Below are 15861 nucleotides of genomic sequence, written 5' to 3'. Positions count from 1 at the left end.
ACAGGTTTGAACTCTTTATTATGTTATGTAGACAGCAAACGAGTGATGGTTCCAACCAGTCCACTCAGGTTAAAAGAGTTGGATGAAATTTCATACTATAAATACTACTGCAGGTGATGTACCTGATTCTCCATGATGATAGTTCTGCTTGGTTATGAAGAGAAATTGCATTATGTACTGTAGGTGATGAGCATCCTGATGCTAGGAATGATTCTTTATGCGTAGATAGTAGATCAATTTATATACTCCCCCACCCACCCCCATTTTCCCCAGAAAATGCTGGTTTCCATGCCAAGAGTGTAGGTGGCTTGTAGTGGTTTGATTGTACAGCTGATATTGATAATACAAGTGGGCAGCAGGAACTGTAATAACTATACTGAAAACTCAGCGTGGAAGAGAATGTTGGCCTATTATCCCCCTTCATTCACACACACATAGGAAATCACGCTCTGGATGTGTGAATGAATTTGGTTGTTAACATGTGGCTTGAATATGCTACAGACTTCTTCAAACTGCTGTTTATTATTAGTGTGAAACAACTCGGTGGGAGGGCTGTACTACCCCTCCCCCCCTTCCCTGCACAGTGAGGGATGGAGAAAGTATGTGAGGTAATGAGTGTCCTAAGACCTGCTGTAGCCTAAACTAGTGACAGGCTTATGAAACATAATGCTGTTGCTCTCTGTGAATCTCAGATTCTGATGGCAAAATCCAACTGGTTGGGGGAAATTGGTGCAAGAGTCACACTGGAAGCCTGGGCCTCTAATCAGGGTGCTTTTCAGATACAATAAAGTGCTAATTTATTCAATCATCCAGAAATCTGAATCTAAGGCTAAGCATCCCTGGCTGCTTGCTTTGGGAAGGGGAAAGCTGCAGCTCCGGTTACTATCTTATATGCTGTCCTTCACAGAGCTTTCCAAGGTCCTCCAGCAAAGAGGGGAGTCACCAGTATAAAATACAGTAGGAAGAAAAAAGCCTTTTCTCTGATAGAAGGGGGAAACTGAAACTGTATGTTGTAAAGGATCCCTTGCTGATAGTGCTGCATAGTTCTGCTTTAAAAATATTAGCAGACTCCAGGAGTAAATCTTTACGTTACAATTAATGCTGAAAATGAAAGGGTGTGTTTGAGGAGAAGGTGTTAAACAAAAGTCCCTGGCTGCAAAGCATTCTGTTTCCATAAACTCACAGCTGTTGGGTGAGATGCTGGTAAGAGAGTGCTCTCCACTCTGCTCCAGGTGGAACAAGCAGCTGCCTCCGCTCCTTGTATCTGTATGTGGCAAAGTAAGTTACTGCCAGGTGCAACAGGAACCTGCTGAGGCAGCGACAAGGAGATAGCTGGGCAAGTGGGGAGAGCTTGTGAGGATGTAATGCCAAAGCCCAGTATAGCAGAACTAGCCAAAGCGTGGCCTGTGGGTTTCTAGAGGTGTGCTCATCTTTAGTGTGGAAAGGCGGCCTACAATCAAGCCCCAGCTCAGAGCTCTGTAAGCCTGCAGGATCTTCAGCCTCCACAGGCCTCACTTCCATGGAAAAGATGGAGATAGCTGCCCTGTGCTCCATTTTCCTGCAAGTTAAATACCAACCCTCCGGCTGCAGGCAAGTTGCCAGTGCAGCCCTTGTCAGCGGAACAAAATGTCCACCCCTGCCACAGCCACTGAGGCCAGTTGGGGTATAGCTTTCTGAGCAAGCCCTGTTGCAGTACCCAGACATGCCCCCCAGAGGCAGTGTGCAGCAATTAGCATGAAAACTGCTCTGAATCAAAGCTTTGAAGACATTTTTTAAAAGCCCTTTAGCATTAGCTGTCCCACTCCCCACTAGCAGCAGCTACTGTTCAGCTATATAAGCAGAACTATCTGCCCAGACTTTTAAGTGCCTGTCGCTGAGGTGGAGGTAGATCTAGTTAATGGATTCGGGGAAGTGGTGACCACACTCCCTTTCCTTGGAAATGGGACCTGTAACTTGTGACATGGTGAAAGGGTACGGAAAAAAATGGCGACCGCTGATTTAGTTCATTACTGGTCTTGTTCCCCTACAAGGGAATCGATCATCTATCTATCATTCTAGATATGAATATTGTGCATATCAGTGTGGTAACTTACACAGTGTAAGTGAACTGGAGAGGAGGATTTTTGCTTCTCTCCATCAACCCCTAAGCCAGTGAGAAATTTAGTAGGTAAATATTTATTTTTATTTCATATATAATAATAGTGACCACCCCCCATCAGAACATGCTACAAGGAGGAGGTGTAGCTGATCTCTTTGACCACTGCTTGTTGCGGATCCTGATATGTCAGGTAATTGACAAAGTGTGTCACTCTGACCCCAAAGGGCAAGTGCCAGAGAGGTCAGTGTAATATACAGCACAAAAATCACCATGAAGGGCCATTGGTGGGCAAGGCATTATACACTTAGAAGACCAGGCCCCTGCTCTGAGAAGATGAACATCTATGAGAGATATTATTTACTTGTAGCTCCCAGGAGCCCTAGTCATGAACTTGAACTCTGCTGCACTAGTGCTGTGGTCCCTGCCCCCAAAGAGTTTACAATGTAAGTAAAGACAATGGATTGTGGTAGACAGGAAAGGGGAAGAGATACATGTAAACAATGGGAAAGAACTAAAGCTAAGCTCTTGTAATCACAATACTTTTTAAGGACAACATAGTCTGTCTATCTGCATTGTCTCTATAATGGCCAGATGCAAGAGTGGGAGTAGATAAGAGTGGACTAGGGGAAGCTCTCTGACATCTGGTGAGGGGTGATCCTCAGGGATGTGGCGTGACACAGACCTTGGAGTCTGGGCCATGTCAGATCTTGGATTGCAGAGACTACAATAGTCCACCCTAATCACATCTCTTTGTGAATGTATTGGACTGCTCAAGCAAGGAGTTCGAAAAAAGAAGCAAGTACATTCTGGAAGAGAATTTGGACATGAGGAAAACAGAAGGGGAGATTTACTTTAAAAACCGTAGTTAAATCCAGATTGGATTACAGGAAACAGCCACAAAGCAGGCATCTGAAGTTGAGATCAAATGAGCTAGCTCTTTAGGCCCAGCATGAATTTCCCCTGATCAGCAGTTCTTTAGTTTCTCATGACCTTCCACTCTTTCCTCCTCAAAAGGCACTTTTTCACATCTGTTCAGCTCCAGGGGAGGTAGGAAAGGAAGGTGGGAGCTCTAGTGTAGACAAGGTAGTAGCAATCACTGCCATTTTAACCACCATGTCATGTAGATTTGCTCTGGCTTAGCCAAAATGGTAGTTGAAACACCAGTGGCTACTGGACTGTTGTTTACCCCATGCTAGTGCTCCCAGGGCTGCTACCACAGATAGGGCTGCACTGGAAGGAATAAGAGTGGGAATTATTTGCAAGGAGGCCTTTTAACCCTACACCATTCACCTCCACACCCATGGGGCTTACTTGAAGAAAGCATCCATAATTGTAAAACATACTACATTTACCCACTCAGTCACACTGTCTTTTGTTCTCTTCATCTTGCTCATCACCCCAGCATCTGAGCACCTTTTGTAATTCCCTTCCACCTCCCTTTTTACTGCATGCTGTTTATCTGTGGCCCGATCCTGCCACTGAATCCCCTCAGGCAGATCTTTCCACCAGTGATCTGCAGGGGTGCAGGAGCCCCACCTACATTAACCTGATTGCCGGATCCAGGCCTTAGATTGCGTGGGCTAGTTCTTGCAAACAGCTGTGCCCATAGTGTGTCAGGCACTTTACAAACACATAAGAGAACAAAGGTCTTTTGGGGCAAGCATGTTGTTTTCTGATCTAGCTATAATGTGCTTGGTAGACTAGAGGTGATAGGGAAAGAATTTACACCTCAACTGGGTCACTTATAGGCAATGGGGGAGAGGTTGTTGAGCTAATAGACTGTTCACAGGTATGCAGGAGTTCTCTTGCAACAGAGTGACTTCTAATATCCTGTGTTGTATGAATCTCTCTCCCTCCCTTGCCTAGATTCCTCTTTCTGTTCTTTTTTTGTCCCCTCCCTGTATCTCCTTTGCCCCAATGGATAGCTTCCTGTTTCTCCTTCTTTTGGACGAATGCCTCTCTTCCTTCCCCCTCCCCTTTCTGCTATGCAGATCTCTCTGCCTTCCTCCTTCCCTTAGATTCCCCTCCCTGGCTGTCCTCTGCCGCTGTTTGTGAATGAGACTCCGTTTCTGAATGGAGTTGCTGGGGGCTCTGGCTGGCTCATCAGGGGAAGCAGTATTGGCCATGAGAAGGGGAGGGGGACGGGTTGTCTTTGCTTCCTTCCTCCCTCTCTGCTGCTTTTGAGGAATAAGGACTGTGAGACAGACAAGCGAGAGATGGAGGCTGCAGGAAAGAGCTTCATTCTCTAAAAGGAAAATACAAATGAAGAGAGGGAATTGATGGTCTCCTGCTAACTATATTCAGGAAGCAACAGCAGGGGGATCTTGCAAAGGCAGAGAAGAAAAGCCCAGGCGGACTGAGCCGCAAGCAGATCTTGTGGGGGGAATGAAACTTCCAGAGCAGCTGGGTTTTTTACCCCCTTCTTGTGTGTGCAATTTTCTCTAACCTGCAAAGCTTTTATGAAACCGAGGAAGAACTAAAAGAGCGTGACGTTTGCAAAGAAACCAAAAGAATCGTTGCAATTTAAAAGGGAACAAAACTGAACTTTAATTTATTTTTTCTTGCAAGTTGCATCAGCTTTTCGGGGGAAGGGATCACTGCATTAACCTTTCTCCCTCCAAGTGTGTAGCTAATCTACAAGAGAGACTAATGGGTGCTCCCTGGGAGCTCAGGAGCAGCGTCCCCAGTTGAGCGGGGTGTTTGAGGGGCCCCTGGCTGGGAGGGAGGCCAGCTGCCCTCCCCGGGGTGTTGGCTGGGGGAAAGGGGGCCGGTTTGCTGCTTTTGAGTCAGACTGGTCGATGTTTGAAAGCCCTGGTTTAAAAACTCCAAAGAAGCAAGCAGCCGCCGCCGCCGCCTCCTCCTCAGCAGTTTGCAAGCAGGAGGAGCTGCGGCAGCAGGATGGCCGCAGAGCTGAGCCCGGAGGAGGAGCAGGTAAAGCCGTACCCCCACACCGGGCGCCCCAAAGCAGGGCGGGCAGGGGGTGGGCGCGCGCACATCCGAACTGGGGGATGGGCCTTGTGGGGGCAGGCAAGTGGGGGCACATACTGCTCCCCATCCCCCCCCCCGTGTTTTCTCTCTGAGCTCTGTGGAGATGTGGGTGCCAGCGGGGGGCTGGTGCCTCGAGGGGCTGGATTAGTGCCCCCGAGGCCCCCCCCGTTCGCTACATCCCCTTCATTCTCCCCTCTCCGCCTTGAACTGGGGGGCTCCCCAGCCCCTCCGATTGGGAAAGGGTCGGGGTAGGGGGGACCCCATAGTCTATCCTCCCCCTCCCTTCTGGGGGGCTGGTTCCCTTCCGGCGGTCCCGGGGCTCTCTCCCCGAAGGGTGTTCTCCCCTCCATGGGAAGCAATGGGGGGATCACCCCGATTTGGGGGCAGGGGCTCCAGGGTGGGCGGGGAGGAGGCGGCGCGGGGATGGTCTGGGGGAGCCGCGGCCTAGTCTCCGGCCTGGCGGCTGGGCCCCATGGGGACCCCAGCGCCCCCACCCCATAGGGCTCCACGCAGGGGGCGCCGCCCCGCCCCAGGACGAACAGCGCGGGGGGAGGAGTTGGGGGGCCCCCTTGTTCCGGTGGCAGCCGCCGCCCGGGGGCCCGAAAGGCAAAAACAATCGGGACCATCCGCAATCGCCCGTAGCCCCCCAGGTGTGTAGGGGGACGATGGGGGGTCAGCCCTCCACCAGGGGCTGCTGTAGGAGGGCTGAACCCCCAGCCAGATGGGGGCCTCAGGGTCGGACCCGGCGGGGGGACAGGCCCGGGGTGTTTCTGGGGTTTCCAATCTGTGCCCCTTTCCACCTTTTATCCCCCCCACCCCCCCAAAATCATCCCGGCCCTTTTTATTCTTTTGAGTGGGGGCGGGGACGTGAAACTGAGAATTGTGCAGAGAAGTTTCCCCCTCCCTTCTCCCTCCTTCTCCTTCCCGTAATGTTTGAGGGAGTGGGGCGGGCGAGAAAAGACTCAACTCTCCCCCAGGCCGTGTGTCCCCAGCTGCTCCAGGGGCTGCTACTCAGTAGAATCTGCCTCCTGTCCCTGTCAGCTCCCGAGAGATTCCGCAGGGCAGCTTGTGCTCAGGGAAGCTGGCATCTCTTCCTGGACTTGCCTCAGTGTGTGACCTTGGGAGGGAGTGGCTATGCCTTTCTGCCTCAGTTTCCCCGTCTGTAGAATGGGGCTGTCCACCTCGTCAGGTGTGCTGCGAGCCTTACTGGATATTTGTGCTGTGTTGCCCCCCCCTCCCCCCCAGCAAATATGCTGTGGCAGTGGTATGAGGGGATGACTGGGATTATTGCCTCAGCCATTTTAAACTGGGGCCACCCCCTTTTCCTGTTTTGCCCTCTTCAGTTCACTCTCTCCAAGGCTGGATTTAAGATTTTGTGCTTCCCACGCCCCATTCCTCCCTCTGACGTTTGTATCTTCCTGTCACTGGGTTGCATCACTGCAGGAGGATGTTGCATACTTATAAATATAGGGACTGTGCTGTGAATTTTATGGGGGGGGGGGTGGTGTTAACCTCATCTTGGTTATGGGGGGAAGGTGGGGAAAGCTGGTGAGTATGGGTCGTGCTGCTGATTCAAGCCAGCTCTGATTTTCCCATGCTCCTGTGCTCTTTAAAGATGAGAACTCTTATAGTCTGTATCTTTAACACTTCTATGTCCACAGCTTCTGCCTGCTGTGCCTGGCGCTCTCCCCTTCCCGTACCCAGCTGTCTTCGCCCCCCACTCTTCTCTGCTACTGTTGTGGGCTCACAGCAGCTCCTTTTTCTGCCCAAGCTTAGACCAGTGTCCTCTGAGCAGTCCAGAGGGGTCCTCAATCCAGCCAAGGAAATATCTCTATCTGGTATTCCTGGGAGCAGAGGAAGGGAAATGCAGCTTCCAGCACAGATCTATAGATCAGATCTGCTTGGTTTGGAGCTGTAGAAAATCCAGGGCTCTGCCAGGTTCTGGTTTCAGTAAAAATAAAGCCCGGTGCCCTGCACTTGCAGTGAGCTCCAGGCAGGCAGGTAGACCCAGTGTGCTGAGCCCCACTGAAGTCAAGGGCATGGGTCCTCATGGACATTCATTACAACATGAAGTCGGCCTCAGTAACTGGCTTCTGTATAAGATCAGAGTAAAACACGATAGCTAGGTTTTAAACAGTGGGGAAAGGGGGCCTGGATTTTTTTTTTTAAAAGATATACTTTGCTTTATATTTTAAAAGTGTCTTTGATAAATCAATCCTCAGAACAGCCCTGTGAAGCAGGAATTGTAATCACCATTTTACAGCTTGGGAAACTGAGCCACAGAAGGTTTGAGTGACTTGGCTCAAGGCCGCAGGAATCAGTATAAGAGCTGGGACTAGAACTCCACAGTTCCTAGCTCCTAGGCATGTGCACTCACCACAACGTTCTCTCTCCTTCTAGGTCACGTGAGAGATTTGTAGTGGTGAAATCTAAGCGAGGTTAATCAGATCCCATGCAGGTTGTTCCTGCAGGGGTCAGATAGGAATTAATTCCCCTTGTCACATCATTGCCCAACTTGTCCGGGGCATTATTATTATTATTATTGCTCATCTTCTGAATCCTTAATTAGTGCCTCCTGTCTCAGACAGGGTGCCAGACTCGAAAGACCAGTGCTCCAATCTGATTTGGCAGATCTTTTGTTCATAGATTCATGATTCTAAGGCCAGAAGAGATCATCTAGTCTGAGCTTGTGTATAATACAGGCCAGAGAACTTCCCCAAAATAAATCCTAGAAGAGCATATATTTCAGAAAAAAACATCCACTCTTAATTTAAAAATGGTCAGTGATGGAGAATCCACCCTGACCCTTGGTAAATTGTGCCAATGGTTAATTATCCTCACGTCTTACTCCTCCACTATCTCTGAGATCCTGGCTGGTTCATCACCTGTCTAAACTTCATATTCTCTTAAAATATCATGAACTGCTCTACAAATCAAGATGATTCTTGGGTTATTATTGGCAAAGAAACTGAAGTAGACATCGATCCTGTGTAAATCAAGGCTCCACATTAAACTTGATGTAGATTTCTTTTTCTTAACATCAAACTCTACTGTTGCGGAGGAAGCCTGGTTTGCACTGAGAGTCACAGGTAAACTCCTTTATCCCAATCTCTCTAGTGTGACCAGATTTGCCCATTGCTTTGGGATACACTAATTTATTAGGGTTACTCTTCTGTGGAGGGGAGAGGTTCTGTAATTCTATCAATGTACTGCTCGTGTCACTTGTGTTCTCATACGGAGCTCTACTTCTTCCTGCTGCAAGTTCCCTCCCAGTGGAGCTATCTTGCAGGACCTGAGTTCCCCAGGGCTGGGTTCTTCCAGCCCCAGAATTGGATGGACAAACGCACACATTAACAGGTTTCAGAGTAACAGCCGTGTTAGTCTGTATTCACAAAAAGAAAAGGAGTACTTGTGGCACCTTAGAGACTAACCAATTTATTTGAGCATGAGCTTTCGTGAGCTCAAATAAATTGGTTAGTCTCTAAGGTGCCACAAGTACTCCTTTTCTTTTTACACATTAACAGTGCGCGTCTGACGGGACCGGGTTAATCAGCACTCCCAAGCTGACCCCTTATATGTCCCTGGACTCAATAGGGTGGGTCAAGCAACACTTCCAAGCTGTCACCCTCCTATGCCATGGGCACTGCACTGGAATAGAGCATGCCTGAGCAGGTTGAGTCGAGCAGCACTTTCAGTCTGCCACCCTCATATGTCCCAGGTTCAGCATGTCCCTATCCCCACTTTCACATTACAATGGTACTGGTAGTAACCCACTTAATGAGCAAACCCCACAGAATTTTCGGGTGCTGCAGGGATCTTTAGCTTAGGTAGGAGGAGCATTGCTGCAGAGCGAATGGGGAAGCCAAAAACATCCATGAAGGGGAGAGAGAGAGAAGCTATCAGCTTAACCATGAGTTATTTATTGCCAGGTAATAACCATACAAGGGGTGCCAAACAAACAAAACAGTTATAATATTAAATTTGATGATAAAAGTCAGGTTTAGAAAACTGTAACTGATCACACATGTCAGGGTCAGAAGGCTATACCTAGGGAGAGAGGGTTGCGTTCTCACCACTCCTGAAGCTTGAATCGATCAGGGTTCCCAGGTGGTGGTGATAACTGATGGTCCGGAGTGCTGGAGACAGGCAAAGCTCTCAGCATGATCAGTCAGAAGAAAATGAAGTCCGAATGGAACTGATGCAGATGTTGGATACAGGCATCAGAACGCTTACTTGAGCATGGGTAGGGGTTTTTGTAGGGAAAGAACAATGGTTCAAGGGAGAACACGAGATTGTTTATGGATAAACTGATGGCTCAAGGGAGTATACCAAAGTTGTTTTGTTCAGGCTAGACAATGGGAGCTGATCATTCCTGGCTATGGGCGGTGTTCCTTGGAGGAAACTCACAATGCAATTAGGGAGCTTCACTATTTTGGATACCAATAAAGGATTTATTACTAGGATTGGTCTGATAACCACTGAGCTGGGTGTGTGCAGGCGTGGGTTCATTAACATCTGGAGCAGAGATCCCTGGTCATACAGTGCTTCCCTCCTTTTCTAATCCCAGAGTTTCATTTGGTTCTTTCCTTGGAATCTCTGTTCTCCATTCTGTATGCTAATGGGGATGCCTCCCTGTCCCATCTTTGATGCAAATGTGGCTAGGGGAGTTTCCTAATCCTGTCATCCTTGTCGGGAGTGGTTTAGGTGTGTCTTCCAACTGCCATTTCATTGTTTTTTGTAAGTCTGTCTTCTGATTGGCTTTGGTTCAAGCAGAGGCTGTGGGTGGGGGGAAGGTCTTTCACGAGTCAGACAGACTGGACACTGTGCCCTGGTTCCCCAAGAACACAGAGCTGATAGGTAACACGGGGGGGGGGGGGAAGACATCTGAAACCTTTGTTTACTAATGACAGGTTTCAGAGTAACAGCCGTGTTAGTCTGTATTCGCAAAAAGAAAAGGAGTACTTGTGGCACCTTAGAGACTACTAATGTTGCACTGAGGAAGCAGAAACAAATACAGTACTCGTGGCTCAAAAATCCAAGCAGAGGCCTTTAGCGGGAAAGAACTAATGGTTCTTCTGATGGGGGGGAGAGGAGGGAGAATTCTTCCAGTTTTGACCTTGATAGTTTGTCTAAAGATTTTTATGCTAAAAAATCCTGTATGCTTGTTTATTTTTAAGAGCCGGTTACACAACAGTCAAGGATGGTCTAGATAATACTTAGTCCTGCCATGCATGCAGGGGACTGGACTAGATGACCTTCCAAGGCCCCTTCCAGTCCTACGATTCTATGATTCTATAATTTCTGTGCAGTGATCTATGGATGCTGTTCAGGCTACAGTAGAAATGCTGGGTAGTGCTATCATTGAAACCCATTCTCTCCACCTGTCCTCATATAAATGGATATTACCATTTTGATTCCCCCAACCCCCCGGGATTTCAACCTTCAACCTCCCGTTAGTTTGGAAGGGTTCTAGTCTTCCATGTCACCTCAAGGAAGCAAGAGGAACTGTTTATATGACCAGTGCCAGCTTTTAGTTCTTTCCCAGTGTTGCTGCTATTACGGATGCACGAATCAGTGTGTGGGGACAAAATATTCTTTGCTCTTTCCTCTGAAAAAGAAATGGCCACTGTGGTCAAATAGGGGTGACATGGCACACTGGAAAACGAGGTAATTGCAAAGAATTGTTCAGTCAGTAAGGACTGGAGATCTCTGACATTGTACAGGACAATTACATTGTCCACTAATGTAATGTGGATGGATCAGAAGTGCTAAATCCATTATATCCTGATGTAATTTGTACGGAATAAAATGATCTCCCAACTTTTTGTTGAGAAGCTAGTGGGGTTTCTTGATGTCACTGGATACGCCATACCAGAAAATGGGTGGGCTGATGGGCCAGGGCTGCAACGTTCAATTGCACAAATGTCGGGCAGTGCAATGTTTTGAGAGTTATTGATACTTTTTTAATTCCACCCTCTTGCAACAAGGGACTTCTGACATAACCACATAAAAGGCATGCAGTGATTAAAAAATTCTGTGGGACAGTTTCACTTAAAGCAATATTGTCAACTTAATAAGTCAGACTTCTTTCTGAAAATGTTACCTACTGCCAGAAGTAATGCTTAAGGCCCTGATCCTGCAAAGACTTAAGGACGTGCTTAAGTTTAAGTGTGTGTGTAATCCGAATTGAATTCAGTGGGACTACTCACAATGCTTAAAGTGAAGTATGTGAATAAATCTTTGCAAGATTGGGGCCCAAAATGATGCTGATTTAAAGAGTTTAGCAACAGGAATGATTTCCCATGCCCACCCCCTTTGTCATTTGTTTACTTTGTGAATTTGAGCACTTTGGTCCATAGTAAGTTTTTTATTGTTTCCCTTGTAGGGTCAGTTTCCCCGTTTGTTTATTTGGGTCTTTCACACAGCAACAGGAAAAGACAAACTCTTAGAAAGGGATTTTCTGGAGCATTCAGTGTTGTCCTAACTCTGCTTCCGGTGAAGGCACTGGGAATTTTATCGCTTCAGAGTGGAGCGGTTAGACTAGCGCCGTGAGCCCACTGAAAATCCTACCCTTGGCTAATATTAAAACACAACTGCAACCGTGACAGTTGTCAGGAGAACTGAGGGCAGGTCAGGTGGATTGGGGAGACCTGAAATGACTTTACCTCCTATTTAGACATGATTAGATTTCAGGATAATGGTGTCCCTGTACAAATCCAGGTGAAGGGGCAGTTTCTACATAAAAGAACACAGCTGCAGGCATATCACCTTGTGCTATGAGCCTGTCATATCTCACCAGCTAAACAGGGTCAGCTTCGTTTAGTTAGCACTTGGGTGAGACATCTTAAGAAACATCCATGTGCTGTCTAAAGTGTTGTTGATTAAGGTAGTATTCTTCCCTCTGAGTCATTTCTGAACCAGTGATCTAGCTTGATACTACAGGGCGCTGTGCTTCTGGGCGCGTCACTTCCCAGACGAGAGTTAAAACCTGACAGCTTGTGGTCACTGGAAATCTTGGGGTACCTTTCACAAGAGTAGGGAAGTTAATTGTAGTGGTCTGGAGAAACTGACTAATTACATTCTGTTGACCTAAATAACTCCTGTAATTTCAGAAAAATGTATTTTTCACTTCCTGTTCTAATGTGCAGTCATAAGCATACCATTGAAGAGTTGCTGTATTTCACTCCAGAAGTGTACAATTCACTCTATTTACATGGATTTTTTTGAGGAACAGTGTAGGGAAAAATTATTTCTCTTCTGTCATACTGTTTGACTATCACGCGAGTCTCTGATTTATGGCCCTGTAACATAAGACCCTACTGCAATGCGTAAAAAAGGGGTACAGTTACAAGTACTACTTACACTTCAATTTTGGATTCCCTGATTCTTGTGCCATTAAAATGTCAACACAAGTATGTTTTGGATTTTATCTTCTGCTGAAAAGAGAATGCTTTGGAATGCTCTTTCCACGCATGTCTGCAAAGCCCTTACCCTCTTCTTATTCAGATTTTGTCCCCCAAACTTTGCATCTGCTCTGATGTATACAAGAAATTAGTCAGCTAATTTGAAGTGCAGCTGGGAGTAGATTAGTCATGGCAGGGTCGGGGGAAGAAGGGAGGGAAGATGAGCTTGCAATATGTGTGAGTGCTGGTCATTACAGAGACCTCTCTGCCTATCCTGTTGCTCCAGCCATTAATTCTGTCTCTCTTAGATATATGGACCCTCATCACCATAATATGGGAGTGCCTCACAATCTTTAATGTAATCCTTGTGAGGTGGGAAATGGAGGCACAAAGAGACTAAGTGACATTCCCATGGTCACACAAGAAGTCTGTAGCAGAGCAGGGAATTGAATACAGATCTTCCGTGGCCCAGGATAGAATCCTGACCACTGGAACATCTTTCCTCTCTTTGTTTAACTCTCGGATTGTCTATTTGCTGGGGCAGGGACTCTGTCTAGATTAAAATCAATTTTTTTTAAATAAAAACATATTTTTAGGATCTAAATTAAATACATATTTTTCTTACAAAATGAACATATTTAAAATTTATGACAACCCATATTAAGCCCTAAATTTACTTTGTTATTTTAATAGATTATACTAACAAAATTCAAGCAGTCCATGTTTGCTGCCAGTATTTTAAAGAAAATCAAACCACTGAACTGGTGGAAATCATTGGCCAAGCACCTGGAACCAGAGTTTGCTAAAAGGCTAAACCAGCTTTTGACATCAGTAGCCTCTTCTGTAGGTGCAGAGAGAATATTTTCTTCTTTTAGGTTTATTCAGCTATTTCCATTCAATGACTAGTTCATTCAAACTTGAGACAGCAATTGGGAGCTGATAAAGTAAGAAAGCATGTTTTCTTCTAATCTGTGAATAAAAATGAGGTGTAAGAGGATGAGATCTACTAGTTCCAAAATCTTGAAGGACGTGGTGACCTGAAACAGTATGTTCAATTCACTAACTACAGGTTAATGAATACTTCCTTTGTTTAATAAACCAGTTACTTTTAAATGCAAAACATCTTTTGATAAATTTATATTTTCTGTTGTAGTCCAGCATAATTGAGATAATTGTCTTTAACTAATAAAAAAAATCAATTTAAAAATGCTGGTTTTGTGCATTTTGAGTTGAATTCAAATTTCCATCCAAATACACAAATCACAAGTACAAAAGTTAATAATCTAGTAAATGAGAAATGCATCAGTCACTGTTGTCTAATGTAATAAAAATGTAAAAATTAAGAATCTGAATAAATGTAAGTGAAACTATTAAACTGCTTAAATAAACACATATAGATATTTTGAATCTTCCTGGTTATCAAAAAGAAGCACCAAATGTAGTGTAAAGGCTGTATTTAGTTGCAAATCAAAATGTTTTAATGTTTACCAACCAATGCAAATGAACTGTTCTTTAGGAAAATAATTAAAAAGTACAAATGCAAAACAAGATTAAAATCAGTTTTAAATCAAGGATTCCTGTGCTTGCTGATTTTAAATTACCCATTTTAATGATAATTTAATCCCTTTGATTTAAATCAGTCCACCCCAGTTTGTATAGCACCTACCACATGTTGGGAGTTACCACCACATGAATAGCATGTCAGTAATTATTACACTTTAAAAAAAATCCCATCTGTTTCTATTGACTGTTTGAGGCTCAAACATTCTAAATGGATTATTGTGTTTTAAATGGTAGTGTAGCAGAATTATAATAGAAGACTCCATATGCATGATAGAGATCGCTTGCTCCAGGTGAGTGATAGAGAATGATAATCAAATAGCACATCTCTCCAGGTTAGATGTTCATAATATATTTAAAATTATGGTTTTATTATTTTTGATTTTAATATTACTGTAACCCAGGTGCTAGTTTAGATCAATGGTTAGGACATCTGAGGTTTGTAATACTTGGGAGTAAAGGTCTGAATTGCAAAACATGAAACATTTTATGTCTTTAAATAAAAGGTGAACATGTTTTCTTCAAACTTGCCCCCCCCCCCCCCCCCAAAAAAAAAAAAAGTTCTTGCCTTTAGGATAAGCCCTAAAAAGTGTGTGTTTTGGAAAGTTATGAGACCGTGAAAGTGAAGCCTTAAGGGCAAACAGGCTGCGTAATCCCTAACTATAAATAAATGCAAATACACACGTGCTAATGCTATGCAAAGGTTGCAAACTTACAGCGAAAAAGTCAGGACATACAAAAGCTAAAGTCCTTGTAGCCGTGTTTCCTCATCTGTCTTTGAAAATGGACCAAATTTTCAAAAGCTGGCCTTCACCATTTGCATCCACACATAATTACTGGTAAAGTTTTAGGCCTGCAATTATTTGTGACCACGATTTCTGTCACTTGGACATCTAAGTACCAGTGCTTAGGTGTCTACAGCCCCAACCTGCAAATGATTGTGTATGGGAGACTCTAGCAAGATCCAGGCCTATAGGACTTAAAACTGTGCCCAGAAAATTACATTCACAAAAAGGGGAGGCCGTTAGGGCTTGGTTGCATATCCAGCCTTCTCTGTATTAAAGTATTAAATTAACAGCCTCCCTTGTAATCCAGATTTCCTCAAGTACAACATTGGTGAATTAACTTTACCCTTACAACTGCATTTCCTGACTGATATAATCACCTACCTAAAGCAATGATAGGAATTTTGCATTTAATTCCCTTGTTTAAAAATAGCCGTAGCGCTATGGAATTATGCAAAATAGAACTGCACAACTCCATAAACTCCAGCAGCCTGTTTGTCATTGTCTGCATGGGAAAGTTATACCAATAGAAAGTGAGGCATGAATTTAAAGCGCTGTAGTAATATCTGCATAATTCCCCAGATACATGCTCTTGTGGCATAAGAGTGGCTATTGCCAGTTTATCTTATGTCACTTTGGCAGCAGTTTAAACTAACGCCCCCCCCCCCCCCCCAAAAAAAAAAAAAAAAAGCAAACTCCTCTTACTCCAGAATCAGAGTGTTCAGATGTGGAGTTACATTGGAGTTTAACTATACTGGCCTAACTGGAAAACTTTCCTGTGTGGACACGCCCTAACTCACACAGTTTCATTTTTCTTGCAACTCCACAGGTTTTATACCACACCGGTATATGGATACAGAAAAAGCCCAGATGCCGCATTGTGTATGTGTAGGCTTGGACAGGTTAGATTTGCATTGGTGAATGTCAGTCAACGTCAAGTTCCAGGTAGACACACAAACAGATGGAAAAAAAATCTCCATTGATAATAGAAATTTACAGCTAGGTAAAAATAAGAAAAATGCTACTT

General features: G+C 45.1%; 1 protein-coding gene across 1 annotated transcript in view; it reads left to right on the top strand.

The window, feature by feature from the left end:
- Window positions 1–4120: 4120 nt before the first annotated feature.
- Window positions 4121–15861, top strand: part of PTPN9 (protein tyrosine phosphatase non-receptor type 9) — a 50410-nt gene continuing 38669 nt past the window's right edge. The window contains exon 1 of the mRNA XM_073303455.1: window positions 4121–5029. Within this exon, the coding sequence (XP_073159556.1) occupies window positions 4997–5029 (33 nt within the window). The 5' untranslated portion in view covers window positions 4121–4996. The remainder of the gene's footprint in view (window positions 5030–15861) is intronic.

The sequence above is a fragment of the Lepidochelys kempii genome, chromosome 10, assembly GCF_965140265.1.
Source record: "Lepidochelys kempii isolate rLepKem1 chromosome 10, rLepKem1.hap2, whole genome shotgun sequence".
Taxonomy (NCBI): Eukaryota; Metazoa; Chordata; order Testudines; family Cheloniidae; genus Lepidochelys; species Lepidochelys kempii.
The sequence above is the reverse complement of the archived record's forward strand: the minus strand, read 5'-3'. Positions and strand labels throughout refer to the sequence as shown.